A 20085-nucleotide genomic window follows, 5' to 3' on the forward strand; every position below is an offset into this window, starting at 1 on the left:
TCCTAAATGAAAGAAGCCAATCTGAAAAAGCTACCTACTCTATGAATTCAACTATATGATGTTTCTGGAAAAGAAAGGATTATGGAAAAAAGAAAAAAGAAAGTAGTTGCCAGGGGTGGAAGGAGATAAACAGATGAAGCACAGAAGATTTTTAGGGCAGAGAAAAATACTCTGTATGACAGTGTAATGATGTACATATGCCATTATACATTTGCCCAAACTCAGAGAATATACAACACCAAGAATGAATCATAAGGTAAACTAGGGACTTTGGGTGAATATGATATGTCAATGTAGGTTCATCCTTGGCTTTTTTTTTTTTTTTTTTTTTTTTTTTTTAGTACCATTCTGGTGAGTGATGTTGATAATAGGAGAGGCTATGCATGTGTGGGGACATAAGGAAAATAACTATCTTTCTCTCAATTTTGTTGTAAACCTGAAACTGCTCTAAAATATAGTCCTTTTTTTTAAGTAAATGGTGTCCAAAGGGAGAAGCAACCTGTACCCATCTATGAAAGAATGTATAAACAAAATGTGGTGTGTACATACAATGGGCTATCACTCAGTCTTAAAAATAAAATTCTGCTACAAGCTACAAGATCAACCTTGAAGACACTGTGCTACATGAAATACTCAAGTCACAAAAAGATAACCACTGTATGTTTTCACTTCTATGAAGTACCTAGAGTCATCAAGTCTACAGGCAGAAAGGAGAACGGTGGTTGCCAGGGGCTAGGGGCTTAAAAATAATGGGAACAGACTCCGTTTGGGGGGATGAAAACACTTCTGGGGGTGGGTGGTGGTAATGGCGGCATCACAATGTGAACATACTTCAGGCGACTTGAATTGTATGCTTTAAAAAATGGCTAAAATGATCAATTAAAATGTTATGTATATTTTACCACAATATTTAAAAAGTAAACGGCAACTCAAGAACTACAAACTCAAGTTCCACAATTTTCATCCACCTGCCCCATGTCCCACATGTCCATGTGACAAAGACTCTTCTCCAAGCTGAAGTCAAACGACCCCTGTGCTGATGATGTCTGACCTTGTATGCGAAGGTTTCCCATTGCTTGCTTCTCTGTCGCTTCTCTGAAGAAGGAAACTAACCTAATCGGGGAACCTGACAGATGAACTGAGAAAATCACACTTCCTCAGGCACCGCTGCTTTTCTGTGCTAAACTTGGTGTGATTTCTCTCACAACCTGGCTCCGTGCCTACAACCTACATATCTTATAATTCATGATTGTAACACTGCAATTTTACTATCCACACTACCTTGTACACTGAAACAAAATTATGCCAGGTTATAGCATGTCAAACACTGCTTAAGAAATGAAATATAAACTGAAGACTTAAGAGAATCCCTTATTATAGATATTACACAAACAAGAATAAATCATGCTAACCTGAAATAGCCTTCATTTGGGTTATATTTACCCCATTCTTTGACCATCTAAGTTTAACAAGTACCATTAAGTAGACCTTGCTAGAAAAATGACCTTATAACAACTTCCTGCCTCTGTGTCAAGGACAACGAATGACTTCTAATGGTCAGCAACAGTGATCCAAAAGGTGGAGATTACATCCATTGTTTGGGAAACTACTGAATGCAAAAACCTTTCTATGCTAAATTTATTGCCATGATAGTTATGTATTTTTTTCACCTATTCACTTTTTAATTACTATAAAATTGAGAAAAACGGCCCATTCTCAGTAATTATTTATCACATTTAGTATTAATATCTGTTCATTCATTTATAATATTTACTTATAATACCTATAGTGTTTATCCATAGATTTCAATGTGCTTTACCAACATTTAATTAAACTTGATCAAAACCCAAGTGAAGCAATAAAATAATGTATTCATCTTTCATAAAATAAAGTATGTAAGATTCCAGAGTGAGCAGTTTAGAAGAATACATAATAGAACGCCAGGCTGCTACCCTAAGTCACTTCACGCATGCACTGTATGTTGATTTCTTCCCTCTTCCTCCTCCTCCAGAGGAAAAACTACAGAGGTTAGAGAATATCAGTGGGAGAGGCGGGAACAACTTATTCTTTCAATTCAGAAACAAGAAATTTTACAATTTTGATTCCTAATGTTTTATTATTCACCAGAGAAATGACATTTAAAAATGCTCTTGTCTATATGATTACACCAAATCCATTAAGCCCTAAGTAAATGCAAAACTAAGTTATGGTACTAGGTATGGTCAGAAGCTTTACTTCTCTTTTTCTAAACCCACCACCCCCCCCATCAGTATTATAATTTTTTTTCCAAAAGAAAAGTTGATTATCTGACAAATTCTTTATAACTGTTATTCAGCCCTCCATTGCACATAATCTCTTCCATCCTTGGGTTTACCTCTGACAGCGCCTCCACACATATCCTCCCAAAGCGATCACAGAAGAAACCCAGGCTAAAAATTTATTTTTTCTACTTTGACTAAATAAAATGGCACTTCACATTCATTATTAAAAGTAATTTAATTATCAACTAAAATGAGATACACATAATAATTATCAAATAATTATCTGAGTTTAATTTAAACACAGGCTTTACAAATATAGGAAAGCTGTTACTGGAATTAACACTTAGGTCTATCTAATTGAGAATCCAAGAAAGATCACCCAGATATACTCCAAAGATATGTCCCCAAGAAATCTTTAAGCTATTTTTTCTTTAATGAAAAAGCTTCTGACAAACTTTTTATGTTGTATCTGATTCATAGTTGGAAAAATAACGTAGTAACCTATCCATAATAAATATGCTCAATATAGGATGATGTAAAAGTAGGTTTACAGTCGCAAGTACATGAAACACAGCTTATTCTTGTATTGTTACTTATTAATTATTGCATTATTCTTCATACAAATAACTGTAAACCTACTTTTGCCCAACCCTGCATCTGCATATATTAAAAGAGAACAATTCAAAAACTGTATGTGATGAATACATGAGAAAGACATACTAAAATAAAGAAGACTGTAAGTCAGTGAGAAATTCTAACTTAAAAAAAATGTGGCTTTTAAAACTACATTTATTTGAAACATGAGTGACTTCAGTAGCTGATTTTAAAAAGCTTACTTTATTTCCTACAACCTATTTTAAGTAAATACCAGACTTCACCTTGAAATGCTCAAGGTTGCAGAGGTAGGGAGACCTTGTACAATGGCTGCAAATCATTTCACTGCTTTTTCTAGGGACAGGGGCCTCATACTGGGCTGCTACCACAGTATTTCACAAAGCATGCTCCAAATGGAAATAGCAATTACTATTTTTAGTACTAATTTAGCATGTAACATATTCCCTTGTGATTAATATGTTTGCACGAACCCAATAAACTGTTAATTATTCCTCTATTTTTATTTAACAAGAAAAGAAAAACATTGATCACAAATTAGAATATAAGTTAGCTGAAGACAGGGACCATACAACATTTATCTGATGTTGTCAATAATAAATTATGCTTATCTCTAATAATTTACACACAGTAACTGCTTAAAGAATTAATGCATAAGTGATTGCATTTGAACTTTTCAAACTAACTGGACAAGTATTATCACACCAGCTTTTGGATGAGGAAAAACACACAGGATAGTTGTGTAACCATAAACGATGCCCAATTTGTTTACTGACAAAATTAAGTGTTTTAAATAACTTGACGGTTGAAAAGTGTAGACTAAATATAAAAATCTACATGTGTACCATCAAAATGTCACTTGTATAAGCATAGGATGAGAGAGATCAGGTTAGAGGAACAATTCATGGGGAAAGAGAGGTGGGAAGAGTTCTCTGTAAAGCTGAAATGGCCAAGAGTGCCACATGTGCTAATGCACAATGCTTTAAACCCTGCTATGGTCTCAGATTACATTGTCAGATACAATATCCAGAGCATGGAAGATAGGAAGTTCCACTGTAATCCGCACAGTGGGGCATTGCAGGACCTTATATAAGTTATAGTAACTAGTTATAGACATCATGACGTAGGGGAGATAATGAGTAACTGTAGTGTTCAAACAGCAGAAAATCTAAATGATACGGTGTTTAGGAAAGCTATAACAAGTTAAGAATGTTTAACCCAGAGAAAAGACTTAATAGAGTCGGATCTCTTTAAATATCTCAAGCACAGTAATATGAAATGTAATATGAATACCCACTTGTATTGCTTTAAAAGATAACTAGAACCATGAACTAAAATTACAAACAGGACTATTTCAGCTCAACAATAGGAAAATTAGCCCTTTTCTATAATAAATAATAACTGCTCTGATACACTAAACTCTTACTTAGTAGCAGGCAGCAGGGTACAATTTTGACACACATTATATAAGAACTATTTCACAAATATCAGTATCAACTGCGACTTAGCATCTTAAAAAAAAGTAGAGTTTGAATGTCCATGACTATAAGAAAAATAAATAAACTGAATCAGGTAGTTTGGCTAGGAGATTCCTAAAATCCTTTCAAGTTCTTAAAGTTATCTTACCTAACATGACTGTTACCGAACATTACCTGCTAGCAAAATGGGCATAGAAGGAATGATACGATATAGAATTACACAAAAGAAAGACCACAGTAATGGAAATTAATCTACTTTGGGGTAAAACTTCCCAGTGGTAATTACCCTTTTTCCTGAGAATTTTGTCTTTCTACTTAGGCAGTCAGAGGGAACTATTAAAATGCTCTTACTTTTGAAAAAAATTATAGTGATAATTAAACAACAGTTTAGAGCTTTTCCTTTCAACATCCTTAGTTTCTAAACTTGTCAAATTTAAGGTAAGTAAAAGTAACTTTCTTAATGTTACCAATAATTTGAATAATTAAAAACTGTACATAACTAGGTAATCAGTTTTATAGGTTTTAAAAACCCCTTGAAATTACTTAAAAAATGTTTTCAATATTCTGAAATATTACCCACTTCCAATATTTTCTGGTGCAGAAGCAATCAATTTTATGACAATGGTTTTTCACCTGGAAAAACTATGACTACTTTTAGACAACTGCAAATTGCTTTGGTTCATACTTTAGAAAAAAATCTTTCAGAAACATATGGTTTTTATTACTTACAATATTAGTTAATCTAACTTTTAAAATACGCTGATTACATAGTCATCCTTTTTTATGAAATGGTACTAGTTACCAGTGAAAACCCATTTCTCTATTGTAATCAAACTAGAAAGGCTAAAGAGAAGATGTGGTGCTTTATTGATGAGAGAAACATGGTTTGAAAAGGGAAAACAATGGCAACAAAAAGCTTAATGAATCAAACAAAACCTATCATCACTGAAAATGTAACTCAACTATTCTTCACATTGGGCAGTCTATGTTCTAGCCTACTTCTTTGCAAGGTTCTTAAGTAGTAGGTGTCTAAAATAATTTTATGTATTTGGAATGTGAAAAGACTTATGTCCATGTTTGATTCCATCTGAGTAACCATGAACACTAAACATAGTAGTTAAGCTTTTTGACCTTAGCGTTCTTATCTCCTAATAGTAGAGATAGCCATTACCTAGAGTTTAGAATTGCAGAGAAGTTTAATTGACAAAACAGATGATGAGAAAAAAACTAGCTGATTGGTATACATCATAAATATTCAATAAGGGTCAATTTTATTCTGCCAAGATAGTCTAAAAAGTCAGTTGCACTCAAGTTTTGGGCAACCCATTAATTAACGTTGCAGAGATGGCTGGGATTAATATCCTTGTGCAGAGATGCTTGTATAGAATTGTTAATGCAGGTGGACCTATAATACCACTCCTAGAAATATAAACTAATGTCAATTTTGGGAGTTTGATCCAAAGTCTCAACAAATAACCAAGTAGTACTGAGAAGCTATTATATGCTACACAAAATGTATACACTGGCATACAAGATACTATCAGTTTTCAAAGACACTACTGACTCTTCAGGAATTTAGTTTTTAACAAACATATTTTCACTTTAAAAGTCTAATGTATTCAAATAAATATAAAAACATGTAAGTTTTCATAGTGGTTCAAGAATGTTCATTCTAAAAAAAATGACAGATTTATAAATGGAAGCATTAACTGATGGATTTCACTACCGGGAACAGAGTTTTGACTGCCCCTCTGATGTAATTAAATATATTCCAGACAGGAAATGCTTCCAAGTAAATTTGCCTGGAAATAGAAGATCGTCTCAAAATAAAAAATATTTTAGATGCCACAGAAATTTTTAAAATATTCTCTTGAAAAAGAATTCAGCCTACTGATATGACTACATGAGCTTAAAATGACAACATTCAATTTTCTTTCTCATAAATAAATGAATAAATAAAGCCCCAACCACATATCTAATTTCTCCCTCTCCTCAAAAGCTCTAAAAAAGCAAACTGACTATTTTACCTGTTTATGTTTTAGTTGCACTTTGAAAATTTTAATTACTATCATGCTGATATTTTTAAAGGATACTACTAGAATATTTAATTATATATCCAACACTTAACAATTGTTAGAATTGCTCACAACTGGCCAGATGGGTCATATTCATGCAGGATTATATCTCCTGGTTGTGCCATGAAGTAGCAATTCACAGTATTAACACACAACCAGAAGTTTATAATGAAGCACTAAACAGAAAAAGGCATTCATTCAGTCATTCTACACTTGACCCCCAAAACTAAGTGGGAGAGTACAGAAACTAGGGATGAACTTCAAAAATCATCCTAGGAGTTCAACAGTGTGTATAACGTAAGCAAAATGTATTCTTCATCATATAAAATGATTACTAAAAGGTTGTCTTAGAGCAAATGTATAACAAAACCTATATACTTTTCTTGATAGCTTGTATTTTATAGGAAATAAACATTATTTCAAGGACATAAAGCAAAAAAAAATCTGTTGGACCATAATTTAAAAAGATATACTACTCAATCCAATGGACTTTTAAGTTTAAACATGAAAACCAAAACAAGTAAGATAAATATACACAAACTGCTAGAAAGCATGGTGTTTACAATAAAGGTAAAAATATAGAAGGGAAGAAAATGAGACAATTATTTAAATTAGAAATTTATTTAAGTGAGAAATAGTGCAAGAAGCTAATGGTGATCACTAATCCCACAGAACATTCATGTGGACATTTTATCTTTCACCAAGAGAAACACACCATTTCAAATTTGGGAAGCAGGGACAACATTTCCAGTCCCTTCCCAAAGGAGTTGTATCTTTTCAGAAATTTTGCTTTAGTAGCTGATGACTGAACCACACTTAACCTCGGAGCTCACTCTTGAGTAATAAATCCCATTTGTGATGGCAAAGGAAACTAGCCACTACTTTCTTAAAATAAGCAGAACAAATGGGTACATAAGCAAAAAAAGGAGCCAGTAAAAATAAAAATACTCAGCCCTGGCTGTTGTGACTCAGTGGATTGAGCACCGGCCTGCGGGCCAAAGGGTTGCTCGTTCAATTCCCAGTCAGGGCACACGCCTGGGTTGCGGGCCGGGTCCTGGGTTGGAAGCGTGAGAGAAGCAACCGATAGATGTATCTCTCACACGTTTGTATTACCCTCCCTTTTTTTTTCCCCTCCCTTCCCTTGTCTCTAAAAATATATAAATTCTTCAAAAAAATTCATTTTTTAATGGAAATACTCCAAGTAGAAGACAGCAAATATAGAAGAGAATTCTAGAAAAGCAGTAAGGAGTTTTGAAAATAAAGAACTGTTAAATACATTGTTAGGTTATTTATTTATTTTGCATTGTCAAAATGAAACAATTTATAGTAAATCAGACCATATTATCCTGAACATTAACTATTAATCACCCATAGGCTATTGTTAAAACTACCCATGCTGATCCTCTTTTGAGAAAGTTTGGCAGGGAGGGACCTAAAACTGGTCTTACTGGGTATTGGCATAAGACCAAAACCCAATTTTTAAAGGTTACTTAACAAGCACTTTACAGTTATGATAATATACTTTCATACCAAACTTTTGCATAAAAATTTAAATATTTAAAAACTGCATATTGGCTGATAATTATCTTAATAGGAAAGGGGAGACAAAGAACATTTTGGGGGGTAGGGGGACAGAAAGGGACTTCAAAAATAAAATTCTTGAAGAGAAAAATGCTCTAAATGAGAAATACTAAATCAATTAAGTGAAAATATCTTTGAAGATCACTAATGTAACTACACAAAATCAATGGCTGGTAACTATCCAATACAATTACCATATTTATTAAAACACAATTACTTAATGTAAAGCATTTTAAATTTCTTCTGATTCCATCCAAAGTTAGGTTGCAAACTATCCACTTTCTCCTAATACCTAGAAGGGAATTGAGCGGCAAGGAGGAAAAGCATGTAAGGAGGAAAATCATACAGGGAAACGGGTCAGGGCCAGCCCCACGGGCCTGCGGCTTATGCCACCACACAGGGCCCTGCGCCGAGGAAGACCCTGCACTTAAGTTTTTTAATGGAACACTATTTTTGTTGGAAAAAAAAACAGGACAAACTATGTTACTCAGACTTAGGTGTTTGGCACATATTTTCTTGAAAATGAACAAAGTGAATCTGTTATTGCAAGGACAACAGCTAATAGCACTCTGTCAATGATAAAATTTTAGCTTTCAAGTAAAAACTAAAATTTGGAAATCAACATTGAACACCATGAGCCTGACAGCTTCCCAAAGATGAAGGCCCTTTTCATGAGACTGGAAGTGATTAACAACTGCGATTCTTGTCTCGTATCGCACAACGTGCCAAAATTTGGAAGGCTGCTTAACTCAGTGACCCCAGTGCACAACGTTTCCGTACCACGCATGGGGTAAACAGATACATTCGATGTGTAAGTAAGAACAACAAGTTTTAATGAAAGAGAGAAAGATAGCTCACTGATATTGTTATAGGTTCCTCATTGCAAGTAGAACTTTAAGAAACTATGACTTGTCAAGTTTTGGTGTAGCGTCTCAATAAGATTAATCGAAAAACTGTTAAAAACACTCTTGCCCTTTCCAATTGGTGTTAGTATTATTTATGTGTGTGATAAACAGGTTTTTTTTTAAAGAGTTCAAATATTTTAGTAATGTATAACGAAATATGATATCGAGCAATTGCTTCAAAATAACCTAGAGCATGTGATATACATGGAATGGGATTGTCTATTGGGTCATGGCTGTTGGGGCTGGGTGATGGGAACAGAAGGATTTATTGTATGTTGCCTTTTGTTCTACTTGGAATTTTCTATAATAAAATCTAAAGCAAACAAACAAATAAACAAAAATACTCCTTCCTTTTCCAAATACCTGTCTGGGTGGGGCCAGATTTTCTTCACATACTTTATATACTTTAACCAGAAGAGCATATCACACATTTAATACAGAAGTAAATATAAGAATCTAGCTGTCTTCTATTAAGCCAAATATTAATCATATTTGCAAAAGTATAAAACAATACCATTCTCCCTATAACTTTTTTTGTAAAATAGTTATTTTCACTAAAAAGACCTTCACATTAAGTTTATTATTTTTAATTAATGAATAAGTATTTTAAATTTTTTGTTTTAATTTCTAATATGGCAAATAGTGATATCGATAACCCATATAGACAGAAGTTTGTTGGAATCCTCAGAAAGCTTTAAGGAGTTCTGAGATGAGTAAGCTTAACAACTGCTGCTCTAAAAAATGAACTAACAGAACAAAGAGCAGAATAGCAGTCAATAGGGGGGAGGGGAGAGGGAGAGAAGGGGGATAAGTAAGGGAAGGGTTTAATTAAAGAGCCTGTATGAAAGACTCATGGACATGGACAACGGGGAGGGATATGATTGTGGGAGAGGGGGTGGGTTGGGTGGGGGAGAGAAATTGGGGGAAAAGGGGACTACTGTAATTGAAAAACCAAAATAAAAAAATTAAAAAAAAAAAAAAATGAACTGGAAAATAATCAGCCTCTCAGCTCTTTTAAAGAATCCAGTTTTCATCTGTCTTTAGATTCCATTAAGACAAAATTCAGTGTTTATGTAAAATACTACTTCAGCTGAACCTCAAAAGACTTAATCCACTTGCAGAAGGGTTACCTCTTTATACTCTTGCAATCTAACTATAGTTAGTACCAAAAGTTAGGCAAATATTTGCAGCATGGAGGGGAAAAAAAGACTGAAGCTCTCAAGTGCTCATCAACAATGCCCATTGTCAAGGGCATCAACACACATCAAGAATATCAATGATGCCCAAGTGTTCTCTGCACCCCACTTGGTTGGGAATTGGCTTATTTCACAGATTAGCAACTAACAAAAATTTTTTGTCTAAAATTCCTGATGTTTCATACAGCTTTTTATGGTTGTTTAAAAATACATAAAAAGAAATAGAAAGGAAAAAGTATACTAATAAATAGTGAAAGGAAAATGTTATAATTTATCTTGAGATATTAATTTTCCTTTTTAACCCTCCCAAATGCCTTCTGAATTGTTCTAAAACCAGAGGTAAACAAATATCATTGCTATCCTCACAGACATCTGAATAAAAAAATCAAGACAACCTGAATTATTTTCTTTTTCATCCTCAAATTCTCCCCTCTGAATTAATCCCCCATGTACCCTAACTGGTAACTCCTATTTTGCATACGGCCCACTTTGCTGCCACATCAATTCTCCTCTAGACTAGCAATCCCAAATTCCATATTCAATTAGCCCTATGTTCCACTTGAAAGAGAAAAAGAAACACTTAAGAAAAAGAAAAGAAGAAAAAAAACCACCTGATTCTTACTAAATCCACAAGAAACTGCCCTAATACAATTACTCAGTAAGGCTTTTTGTTTGCCAGTAGATTCTACAATTATTATTTTCCAAAATATCTCAAAGGTTTTTTCAGCCTACGTATGATCTAAATAATCACATAGGATGCTTGGCACATCTGTGAATTCACTGTGTTGAATGAAGTAAGTCAAAAGTTTACTACCGATGTTCTTAACAATACTGAATTATAACCTTAAAAATATTTATTAAGGTGGTACATTTAATGCTATATTTCCTTTTACAAGAAAAAGAAAAATCATTTATTTTTGCTTTAAATAGATCAATTCTAACTTAAGCTATTTTTTTAAAGTATAAGTTTGCTTAAAAAGGAAAAAAGTTTACTACTTAGATTAGATAAGGATAATGACTAATTTTTTTAGAGAATAAGGGGGAAATTTATATATATAAATATGTACAACATATAATAGGCACCTTGAAATTATTTTAATATAAACAATTTCCTTTCACAAGTAATTGAAATCTAATACCTACACAATGAGTAAAAGGCTAGAGTTTCTTTCAGAGGTCAACATCTTCTAGCTAATAGAAAAGCATTTCAAGTTAATGTTTTAACACTGAATTCAAAGTCCAAAGAGAACATTGCTAGTCACCCAATATTTCAAATAGCAAAAACACACAACTTACAACTGATAACTTAATTACAAAAAGATCGATTCAGCACTGGTAGGAAGTAGGTCTCAATATCAAAGTTGACTTTTCCAAAGAAAAGAGACATTTTTCAAATCAGCATGGAGCACTGCAAAATCTCATGACTAAAAATAATAATAATAATATAATAAATAAAAATTTAAAAATCACATGATATGAAATGAAACAAAGATAAAAAGGATCTTCGCTAAATTTTAGCCAAATAGATTTAAAACATGTACAGGCACAGAGAGCCACCAGTGTTCACAATGAGAGGCAGGACGAAGTGGCAGTAATCTTTTTAAACTGCTTGAAATATTGCATGACTTGCTACACAACACCCACCCTTATTACTTTCAATTTCCAAGTGCAACCAAAAGATGGGTCCAATTATGACATCAATACAAGCTTTCTTTCAAAATGGAATGAAAGAACAGTAAATCCCAGTGGGCACGGTAGTTCTGCAGCAGAGATGATGTAATATGTAAAAATAGACATCCTCCAACAGACGCTGAAACTTGGGTAAACAGCACAGTGCATACTATTCTCAACTGCCTCGCATGAATTTGCAATGCATGCTGTTAATAGTGCTAGAGACATCATTTTATGTTTCAAACTGTTTCCTGATTTACATTTCAATTTCTATACATCCTCTGTATTGTAATTTCCCAATCTGTATAAATTAAATCAGCATAAATACCTGATTATAACTGCAAGAAAGAGAAACAGTGCCCCCAAAGCAAGGAGAGGAAGACCACCGCAGCAGTTTTAACATGCTGCATTTTGCCAGAAATTGCAGCACATATGGCATGGTATTGCTACGTTCACCTATTGTTCAAAGAGCTTTCCACAGGGAGCTTTCTGCAGGATTTTAAAATGCAACAAGATCTAAGTGAAGAGGAACCAGTAAACCCGCTGACAATGAGCGTGAAAAAGCAAAGGATACTTTTGACAGTCCTTTTTAAAAAGACTCTCTGATGCAAATATAAGAATCAGGCATGAATACAATAAACGGTATCTAGCAAAATTTGTGATTTTTTTCTTTTGGTATGTCACTCCTCTCACACTCTCTGGACATGCCCCTTTTCCAGCCTTTATTCCCCAGTTCAGTCTTCACATTTCTATTGGACTTTCTTGGTTTATAAAATATTTTTCTTTGAGCCAAAATATTAAAGCCATTCAAGCAAGACACTCCTGAATCCTCTAGGCACCCTGTGTATGTGCCCTTTAGTTTATGATATATTTCTTTATTCCCAGTGAGATTATAAAATCACTAAGACCTGAAAACAAGGTGGACATTCAATAATTATTTGTTAAATGAATAAAAATATGTAAATGAAAATACTGATTTTCCTCTCTATGATATAGGAAATAGAATACACAAATTTTCTTTAAGTCCATCCTATTATAATTCATCAACAGGCATTGATGATAATACTTAAGGCAATGGCTGTAGATTCAACTAAGAAAAGAAATACTTGATGAATTTAAGTTGAAGAAAAATTAAACTACAGAAATAGATTGTTACTATATTTGAATAATTTCTATATATGCATATGAATAGATTTTAAAATATATGAATAAATTAGTCAGATGGGATATGATATAAATTGATTGTTATAAGTAAAAATCCTATGGCTTTAATATTCAAGAAATTTAGTAGATATACAAGTCATTGATACATTACACAAAACGAATTCTCTTTGTGTTAAGTATTAAATATTAGATTGAATTAAAACCTCTGTAAAAATTAAATAAATAAATAAATAAATAGGTGGCAAAGCAAAGCCATGACATGAGTAAATTTATTAGCTATTTCTAATTCAAGAACAATAGGTAAAGTCAAAAAGTCAAATATCAAATAAAAGTGTATAACCACACAAACACTGGAATTTTTCACTTGTTTCAGTAACAATTTTTGAAACTACCCAAATCTACCAAGAAGTCCTTAACTGAAGACGAAACCAACTTAAATCAAATCTATCTCTAAAAATATATATATCTACTTCCAAGATATGTAAGATATAATCTAGGAATGACTATATAACAATTATACTATTATAAAGAATAACCTTATAAAAACTGGGACTTATTTTCATAGCTCATACAAGGATCAATTGTATTACATGGGTTCCCCATTTTATAGATCGTGTATTATCACTGATTATAATGAAAAATGATTCTCATAACATTGTAATATTACATTTAATTCAACTTACATTATATTAATTTTTGCAGTACAGTAGTCCCTCTCTATATCGTGGTTCAATTATCGCAGCCTCACTGTATCAAGGCATTTTTTAAAATATTATATTTAATTATTTATCATGGATTTTTCACTATATCACGGGATTTTGCGGTACTGTATACGTATGTTGTTAAAGTTAGGTAGGTTTAAGAGTGTAGAATATGTTTAAGAACGTAAGTAGTGTTTATAAAAATGTGGAAAAGGTTAATAAGGGAGTGGGAAAGGTTAATAAGGGACTGGGAATGGTTTATAAATGTGTGGGAAGGGTTTATAAAGCCTTAAGATATATATATAAATACTAAAATAAATGTAAGATTCTTACTTCGGGGATTTTAACCTATTGCAGCGGGGTCTAGAATGTAAACCTGCAATAAGTGAGGGAATACTGTATTTTTATTACTTTTGTACACATGCACCAAGAACTTTAAGCCTAACCTACTGAAAAATTCAATATGTAATTATTAAACAGTGTTCTGAAGTATATATTTCACAATGTAGTAAAGGACTACCAATAAAATGTATGGAACATATCTTTTTATATGACGGAATAATGGGTTTTCATTATTTCAAAAATTCTGCATTGACTGAAACTTTATGCTATACTGTGTTCAAATCTTCCCAGTTCAAATTTGTATAAAGTAGAGCCATATTTTGGGGGGCAAGTAGGAGTGGGAGTGGAAAGTCAATCAGAACTTCCATGTGTAAAGCGCATTTTAACTATGCTACCACTCCAGAAAGGCTGAAAATCTTTAAAATATCCATTGGTACACATAATCTCTATAGTGTAGCCAGGAAAGTTTTTCTTCAGCCATCAACCTAATAACATCCCTGTAACATATTTGCTCTTTCCAAACTGGGAAGAGGATAGAGCTCTTTGGGTTTTTTTTTTCCCATTAAAATAAAAAAGGTGATATAACAGGTACCTACCAGCTTCCCCATTCCTTCAGTCCTTCCTCCCCTTAAGTCCTATTACCTCTTCTGTCCATTTTTATTGTAAAACTCAGATTCCCTTACCCACAAAACCTTCCAGAATAAATTACCCGTGAATGCAGAGAAGGCCTGTAATTATGGGTAAAATAAGCAAACCCCTCTTACACCTACCCACCCTATTCTGAACCTGGAGATAAGGCAAACCTGTCCAAAGCCCCCAGGCAGTCTCCAAATCTTTCACGCTCTGCCAGGAACCTACCTACACCAGTCTCTATAATCTTTACCCAGTCCAAAACTTAAAATTCATGCCAGATCCTGTTTTCTGGCTCTCTTAAATACAGCCGCAAATGTATCTTTAAAAAACAGGATTCAATATTTTCAATTATGATCATGTTGCTGCCAAAATTAGGTTAAGAACATAATCAAATGTAAGTAAATGCTAAGGAAAGCCAACTCCAATGTCTTCTCGGTGTATTTTAAAATGCTTATTCTCTCAGCAAACCACACCTACTTGCCTTGGAAAAAAATGTCCTGATAACACTCTACATGGACTCTATGGGCATTCATGTTTCTGAAGAAAGTTATTATAACCTTTTAAACTATTTCAGCACATCTAATTTTTAAAAGTTTACATAAGGTATACATCAAAACTCAGTGCACAATTTAAATTCAATTCCTAGTTCTAAACAGGAGGAGGAGGATTAATTACAGATTTATTTTTTAAATTTTTAAGTTATATATTTTTAAAGTATACCTTTACTAGGTAAAAGCTCAAAACTCTGGTGTAATTTACATTTTTTGATACAAAATCTAAAACTTCTTTCAACATTTTTTTGATTTACCACATCATTTAAAAATTTGCAGCGCTTCTAATATACAATACAGCAATCATGCCACCTGTGGCATTTTAATATGCATTTCTTATACAGAACATAAACTAATTGCCTCATTTTAATTTGAAAAATCATATAAATATTTAATGCTTTCAGGAAAGGTTATTATAATAGCCAAAGATATTATATTGATGATAGACTGCTAAAGTGAATTAAATTATTCATGACCTTTCTCCTGTGCAATAAGAAACCAGATCCACAACATTTTACTAGTTATTTAAATCAATTTCCAGATATAAATTGTTTTTAAGTCCTTGATTCCAAATTCCCTGGTAAGCCCAAATTTGACCCAACATCAAAAGAGTATCACTAAAAATCATAAATTAGTCATGTACTAGCATGAAAGAAATAAGCAAAGGTATTATTATAGGCCTCGATTAAAATACAGAATGAAATAAAAGCATGAAATCTGGTTAAAAATAAAGTGCAAATAAGAAAACAAGCGACTTTATATTATTTCCTTTTTGAGTAAGGTTTCATTGTGTCTGACTATAATTTTACCAGTGGTATCCCAAATGTTCTCACAATGGGATTCCTGAAATTAAAACTTTCGTTTATAGCATTTAAAGTGAAAATTTCCATAAGCTTTCACACAAAAAGCAATTAAACTTCCATTGTGTCTGTCTGTCTTCCTATCTTCATTTCTTTCTTTGTAAAGCAGGTTAGTAAAGAACAGTGCTCCACTCATTCTTAAACATAAGCATTAAACTTTTATTCTTTCTTCAAAGAAGGTGGGCACTTCATCCCTAGATCTGCACAAATAAAGCAGACTGTGATACCACCTAAGCCACTGATAGTTTCACATTTTTAAGAGATTTTACTAATTCGGGCCAAAGTACAAAAGAACAAGACTAAGCAAACAAATCAATATTATGAACTCATTAGTTACAACGCAAATTTACAAATAAAATTAGGTTAGTATTAGGAGACCACACACAAATTACAATACCTGAGATTTAGTGCATTCCTTTGAGCCAAAATGAAATGAGTGCCATAAAGGAGGGAAGGAAAAGATGAACATTATCAGACATGCTATAGTACATCTGCCAAAATGAAGATAATGTTAAAATTAGGTTAAGAATGACCTACAGAATTGGCTATATGTATAATGTCCAGTATGTTCTTTAGCCATGCACCTGAAATGCACTTGCAACCATTTAAAATCACTTGTGAAGTATGATCATGCATCCTTTCAATAAATTTTTCAGCCTCAGTCACACCCTGCTGTTAAGAATAGTAAATATGACTTAAAGCTAATGAAGAATAATTATTTTTATTTAATTCTTTTTATTCTGTGGTATCATATACACAAAATGGTTTTCTTATGTTAAAATCATATACTTAGGTAAAGCAATAAGTATTATATAAATATACTTAAAACAATTTGCACAAAAAAAAAAACAGGACCCAATTTTTTCAGTTAAGCTATATTGTTGCCAATCTGAACTCATTTAGTAAAATTAATACCAACATGTCACATATTAATAAACTTGTACATGATCCACTAGCAATCCAGTTAAATTTTTCACCCTAGTACTGGATTTTTCCCTAACAAAAGTACCTGTTGATCAAGTAACATTTTTTTTAATCACTTAGAAAAGGTAATCTTGTAATAATTTTTTTAAAAATACACATTTTTTAAAAACTAGATGAAAAGAGGGGAGTGATATAAGGAAAGTGATCGAAGCATTCCATAAAGGATGGAGACACGGGAATGGGAGACATCAAGGGTTATAAAACACCCTCCCCCCATAAGTGTTACAAACATAAAATTAAACCAATCAGTTCTAACACCAAATTTTAACTAATTATCACTCCTACTAACTATCTTAGTATGGAATCTAATTTGGAAAAATAACTTTCTTTTTTTGGTTTGGAAAAATAATTCTAAAGCAAAAAGAATATTATCAATTTTAGTACTTGGCTAAAATGTTATAATATATTTTACTATTAATATGTACAACTATTTTAATCTATATTTCCTTTCCATGATATTACATCAACACTAAAAACAGAACCTTCTTTTATAGACAATGATAACAAAAAACCTTTCATAGTTTTTTTTTTTTTAATATATAACAGTCTCTCCAACAGACAAACAAAGCTGTCTTTATGATGAGCAAAAGGCAACCCTTTCCAAATGAGCTCAATGAAAGGATTCAACTTTAAAATTCATGTTAAATTAAAATAGTGCATGGGTAGTGAGAGAAGTAGGTGAGTAGCTGGTGATCAAAAGTGCTTAAATATTCAATACAAAGAGTCTTCATAAATAGAACATATGAAGTATAGGTACAAAATATATCACTTAAAGTTACTAAAAATTGATTACATAATTTTGAATTGAATACAATATTTTTTTAAATATACAAATTACCATGCCTTTTGCATGTATACTTTTGTAAAAAGGAGAAAAAAAGACAGATTGGAAAAACAAATGTGAACTGTAAAGTAGTTGATGTTTACCTATTTTTATTTTAAGATTAATTTTACATATAATGAATACCCATTTAATGGTATTAAAAGTACAGAAAGAACATCTTTGGCCATATTATGACATATGTAAGAATTCAAGCTACTTTCTTTTTGAAAACAGAAATCCTCAGGTATGTTCACAACTATTTTGGATTGGCCGTCAAGGAAAATATGGCATAATGCAACTAAGCAAAAAGAAAGGAAGATAACTAACTAAATAAAGTTCTAAAACTTCCTGTATTGGGATCTAGTACAAATCACTTATCTGTGTCTTGATTTCCTCAAGCATAAAAAATAGTTTACTTACCAAATATGTATGAATAAATGACAATGAAGAATTTTAAGAGGATCTTTGAACCTATTAGGAATATTTCAAACCATCTTTACACTGGGATTTTAAAAAGCACCATTTCAAATTATGCCTACCTCAGTTTATTGGATTAAAAACAAAAAATTCTCAGAAAACATTCTCAAAATAGCATAAAAATAATATGTAATTTTGATATATAGCTACTTTTTACATAAAAAACAGGTATGATAGCAGTCACTGGGATTGGGGTAGGCTAAAGTTTCAGATTTGGGTAAGAACTTAAAATATCCCAGTTATAATCATACACACTGTTCACAAAGCTGACCTTCAGAAAACATCTTAAGAAATAAAAAGACTAAATAATATTTTTTGGTACTTCACTTCAATGCCCTGTACAACTATTCATATTATGTGTATTTCCAGCAAAATCTGCAATTTGAGTATATCATAGAATTATTCATCAAAAATAGAAAATTTAAATGTCTTTTTACAAAACTCCAAAAAAAAAAAACCTTGAAGATAAATAAAAATGTCATACTTTTATAACTTACCGTATGATAGCCTCGAGGCAAAGGTGGTTTGCCCACAGGATAAGGATCCACAGTGTCAATAATAGTTTGTCTTTCACCTTTCTGGTTAATTTTCCTAAATCTCCTTCGAGACTGTCGATGAGAAGCTTGACGCTGAAAATATTCTTCATTTTCATCCATATAGTCCACCTGTAAAAAAAAAAAAAAAAAGCCAAAAAACTCATTTCTTCAAACACAGCATTCCATATTAAGATTAAATGTGGGATAAAACTTACGGATAGTCCATATTCATTCATTTTGCAAAGACATTTGAAGCCAAACTATCTAAACAGACTTTTAAGTGTTTTGGAAGTTCTCTGGAACTAATTGGTTTTGAGTAACTTTTTTTATGAAGAGGCATTTTCAGTTCCACTTAGGACAATATGGGTAATTCTTGAATTTCCTGCAGTTTCAAAGGAAAGGATATTTTCAGTAGTCTTTGTACTGATTTAGTAGTGAAAGAACTCACAGGATACACTACTACACATTTTGAAAGCAACTGCCCCATTGTCAACTAAAGCACACAAAACATTGATGTGTATGAGTAAACCTGTAAAAATCCCCAAATCCCAAAGGACTTTTAAAGAAGACTACTAGCAGAATGACTTTGGTATACAATCAAAGGGTTTCCCTTCCTACTTTCACTCTGGAGATTTAGTTTCTTTTTTTAATAAATAGTGGTATTTAAAAAAAATACTAATTCCTCATTTCGAACATTTCAGAAACTCTGGAATGGACTAATAGAGAATTAAGTCACATGAGATTAATCCTCATCATACTGATACAATGAAAGTGATTGCTCACTATAGAGGCATATGCTAAAACTACTCTCACACTGACAACCCTGGTGCTGTAGTTTGTATAGTATCGGCAAGTATAAAATTATCAAGGAATGCTGAAGATCAAAAAGCCTTCAAAGAAACCCCAAAATGGCACTAACGGAGGCCAAAATCTTTAGAAAATATCTAAAATCTTTTAAGAACTATTGTAGCAAGGTTGTATTTATCTGCCCACATTTTTCCAAACCTAAATCTTTAGTCACCACTATGCCACTTTCTCAATTCGGAGTAAATTTTGAAAACTTTTTTACTGAAAATTTTCACTAGCTTTGACGAGGAAGGTCTCGTTTCTGATGTAATTCCTCTCCTACATAACAGGGGAAACCCCTGCTATCTTCTCTAAAGGTGGACTGGTACTCTACCAAGTAGTTAATTAAAAGTGAATTAAAAGCTTCCATCATCATCTATATTAGGTCA

At 32.5% G+C, this 20085-nt stretch overlaps 1 protein-coding gene across 6 annotated transcripts in view; it reads right to left on the reverse strand.

The window, feature by feature from the left end:
- The window catches only part of RAPGEF2 (Rap guanine nucleotide exchange factor 2), a 235440-nt gene that overhangs the window by 96438 nt on the left and 118917 nt on the right, over nucleotides 1–20085 (reverse strand). For 4 of the 6 annotated variants that reach the window (XM_090288742.1, XM_090288744.1, XM_090288743.1 and 1 more), the window contains exons 6-7: nucleotides 18812–18979; nucleotides 16428–16445 (exon numbers count right to left, since the gene is read on the reverse strand). In XM_090288742.1, the coding sequence (XP_090144868.1) occupies nucleotides 16428–16445; nucleotides 18812–18979 (186 nt within the window). The remainder of the gene's footprint in view (nucleotides 1–16427; nucleotides 16446–18811; nucleotides 18980–20085) is intronic. The other 2 variants (XM_090288745.1, XM_090288741.1) reach the window with 1 other exon arrangement.

This window comes from Furipterus horrens, unplaced genomic scaffold (assembly GCF_987537825.1).
Source record: "Furipterus horrens unplaced genomic scaffold, mFurHor1.1.pri manual_scaffold_10, whole genome shotgun sequence".
Taxonomy (NCBI): Eukaryota; Metazoa; Chordata; class Mammalia; order Chiroptera; family Furipteridae; genus Furipterus; species Furipterus horrens.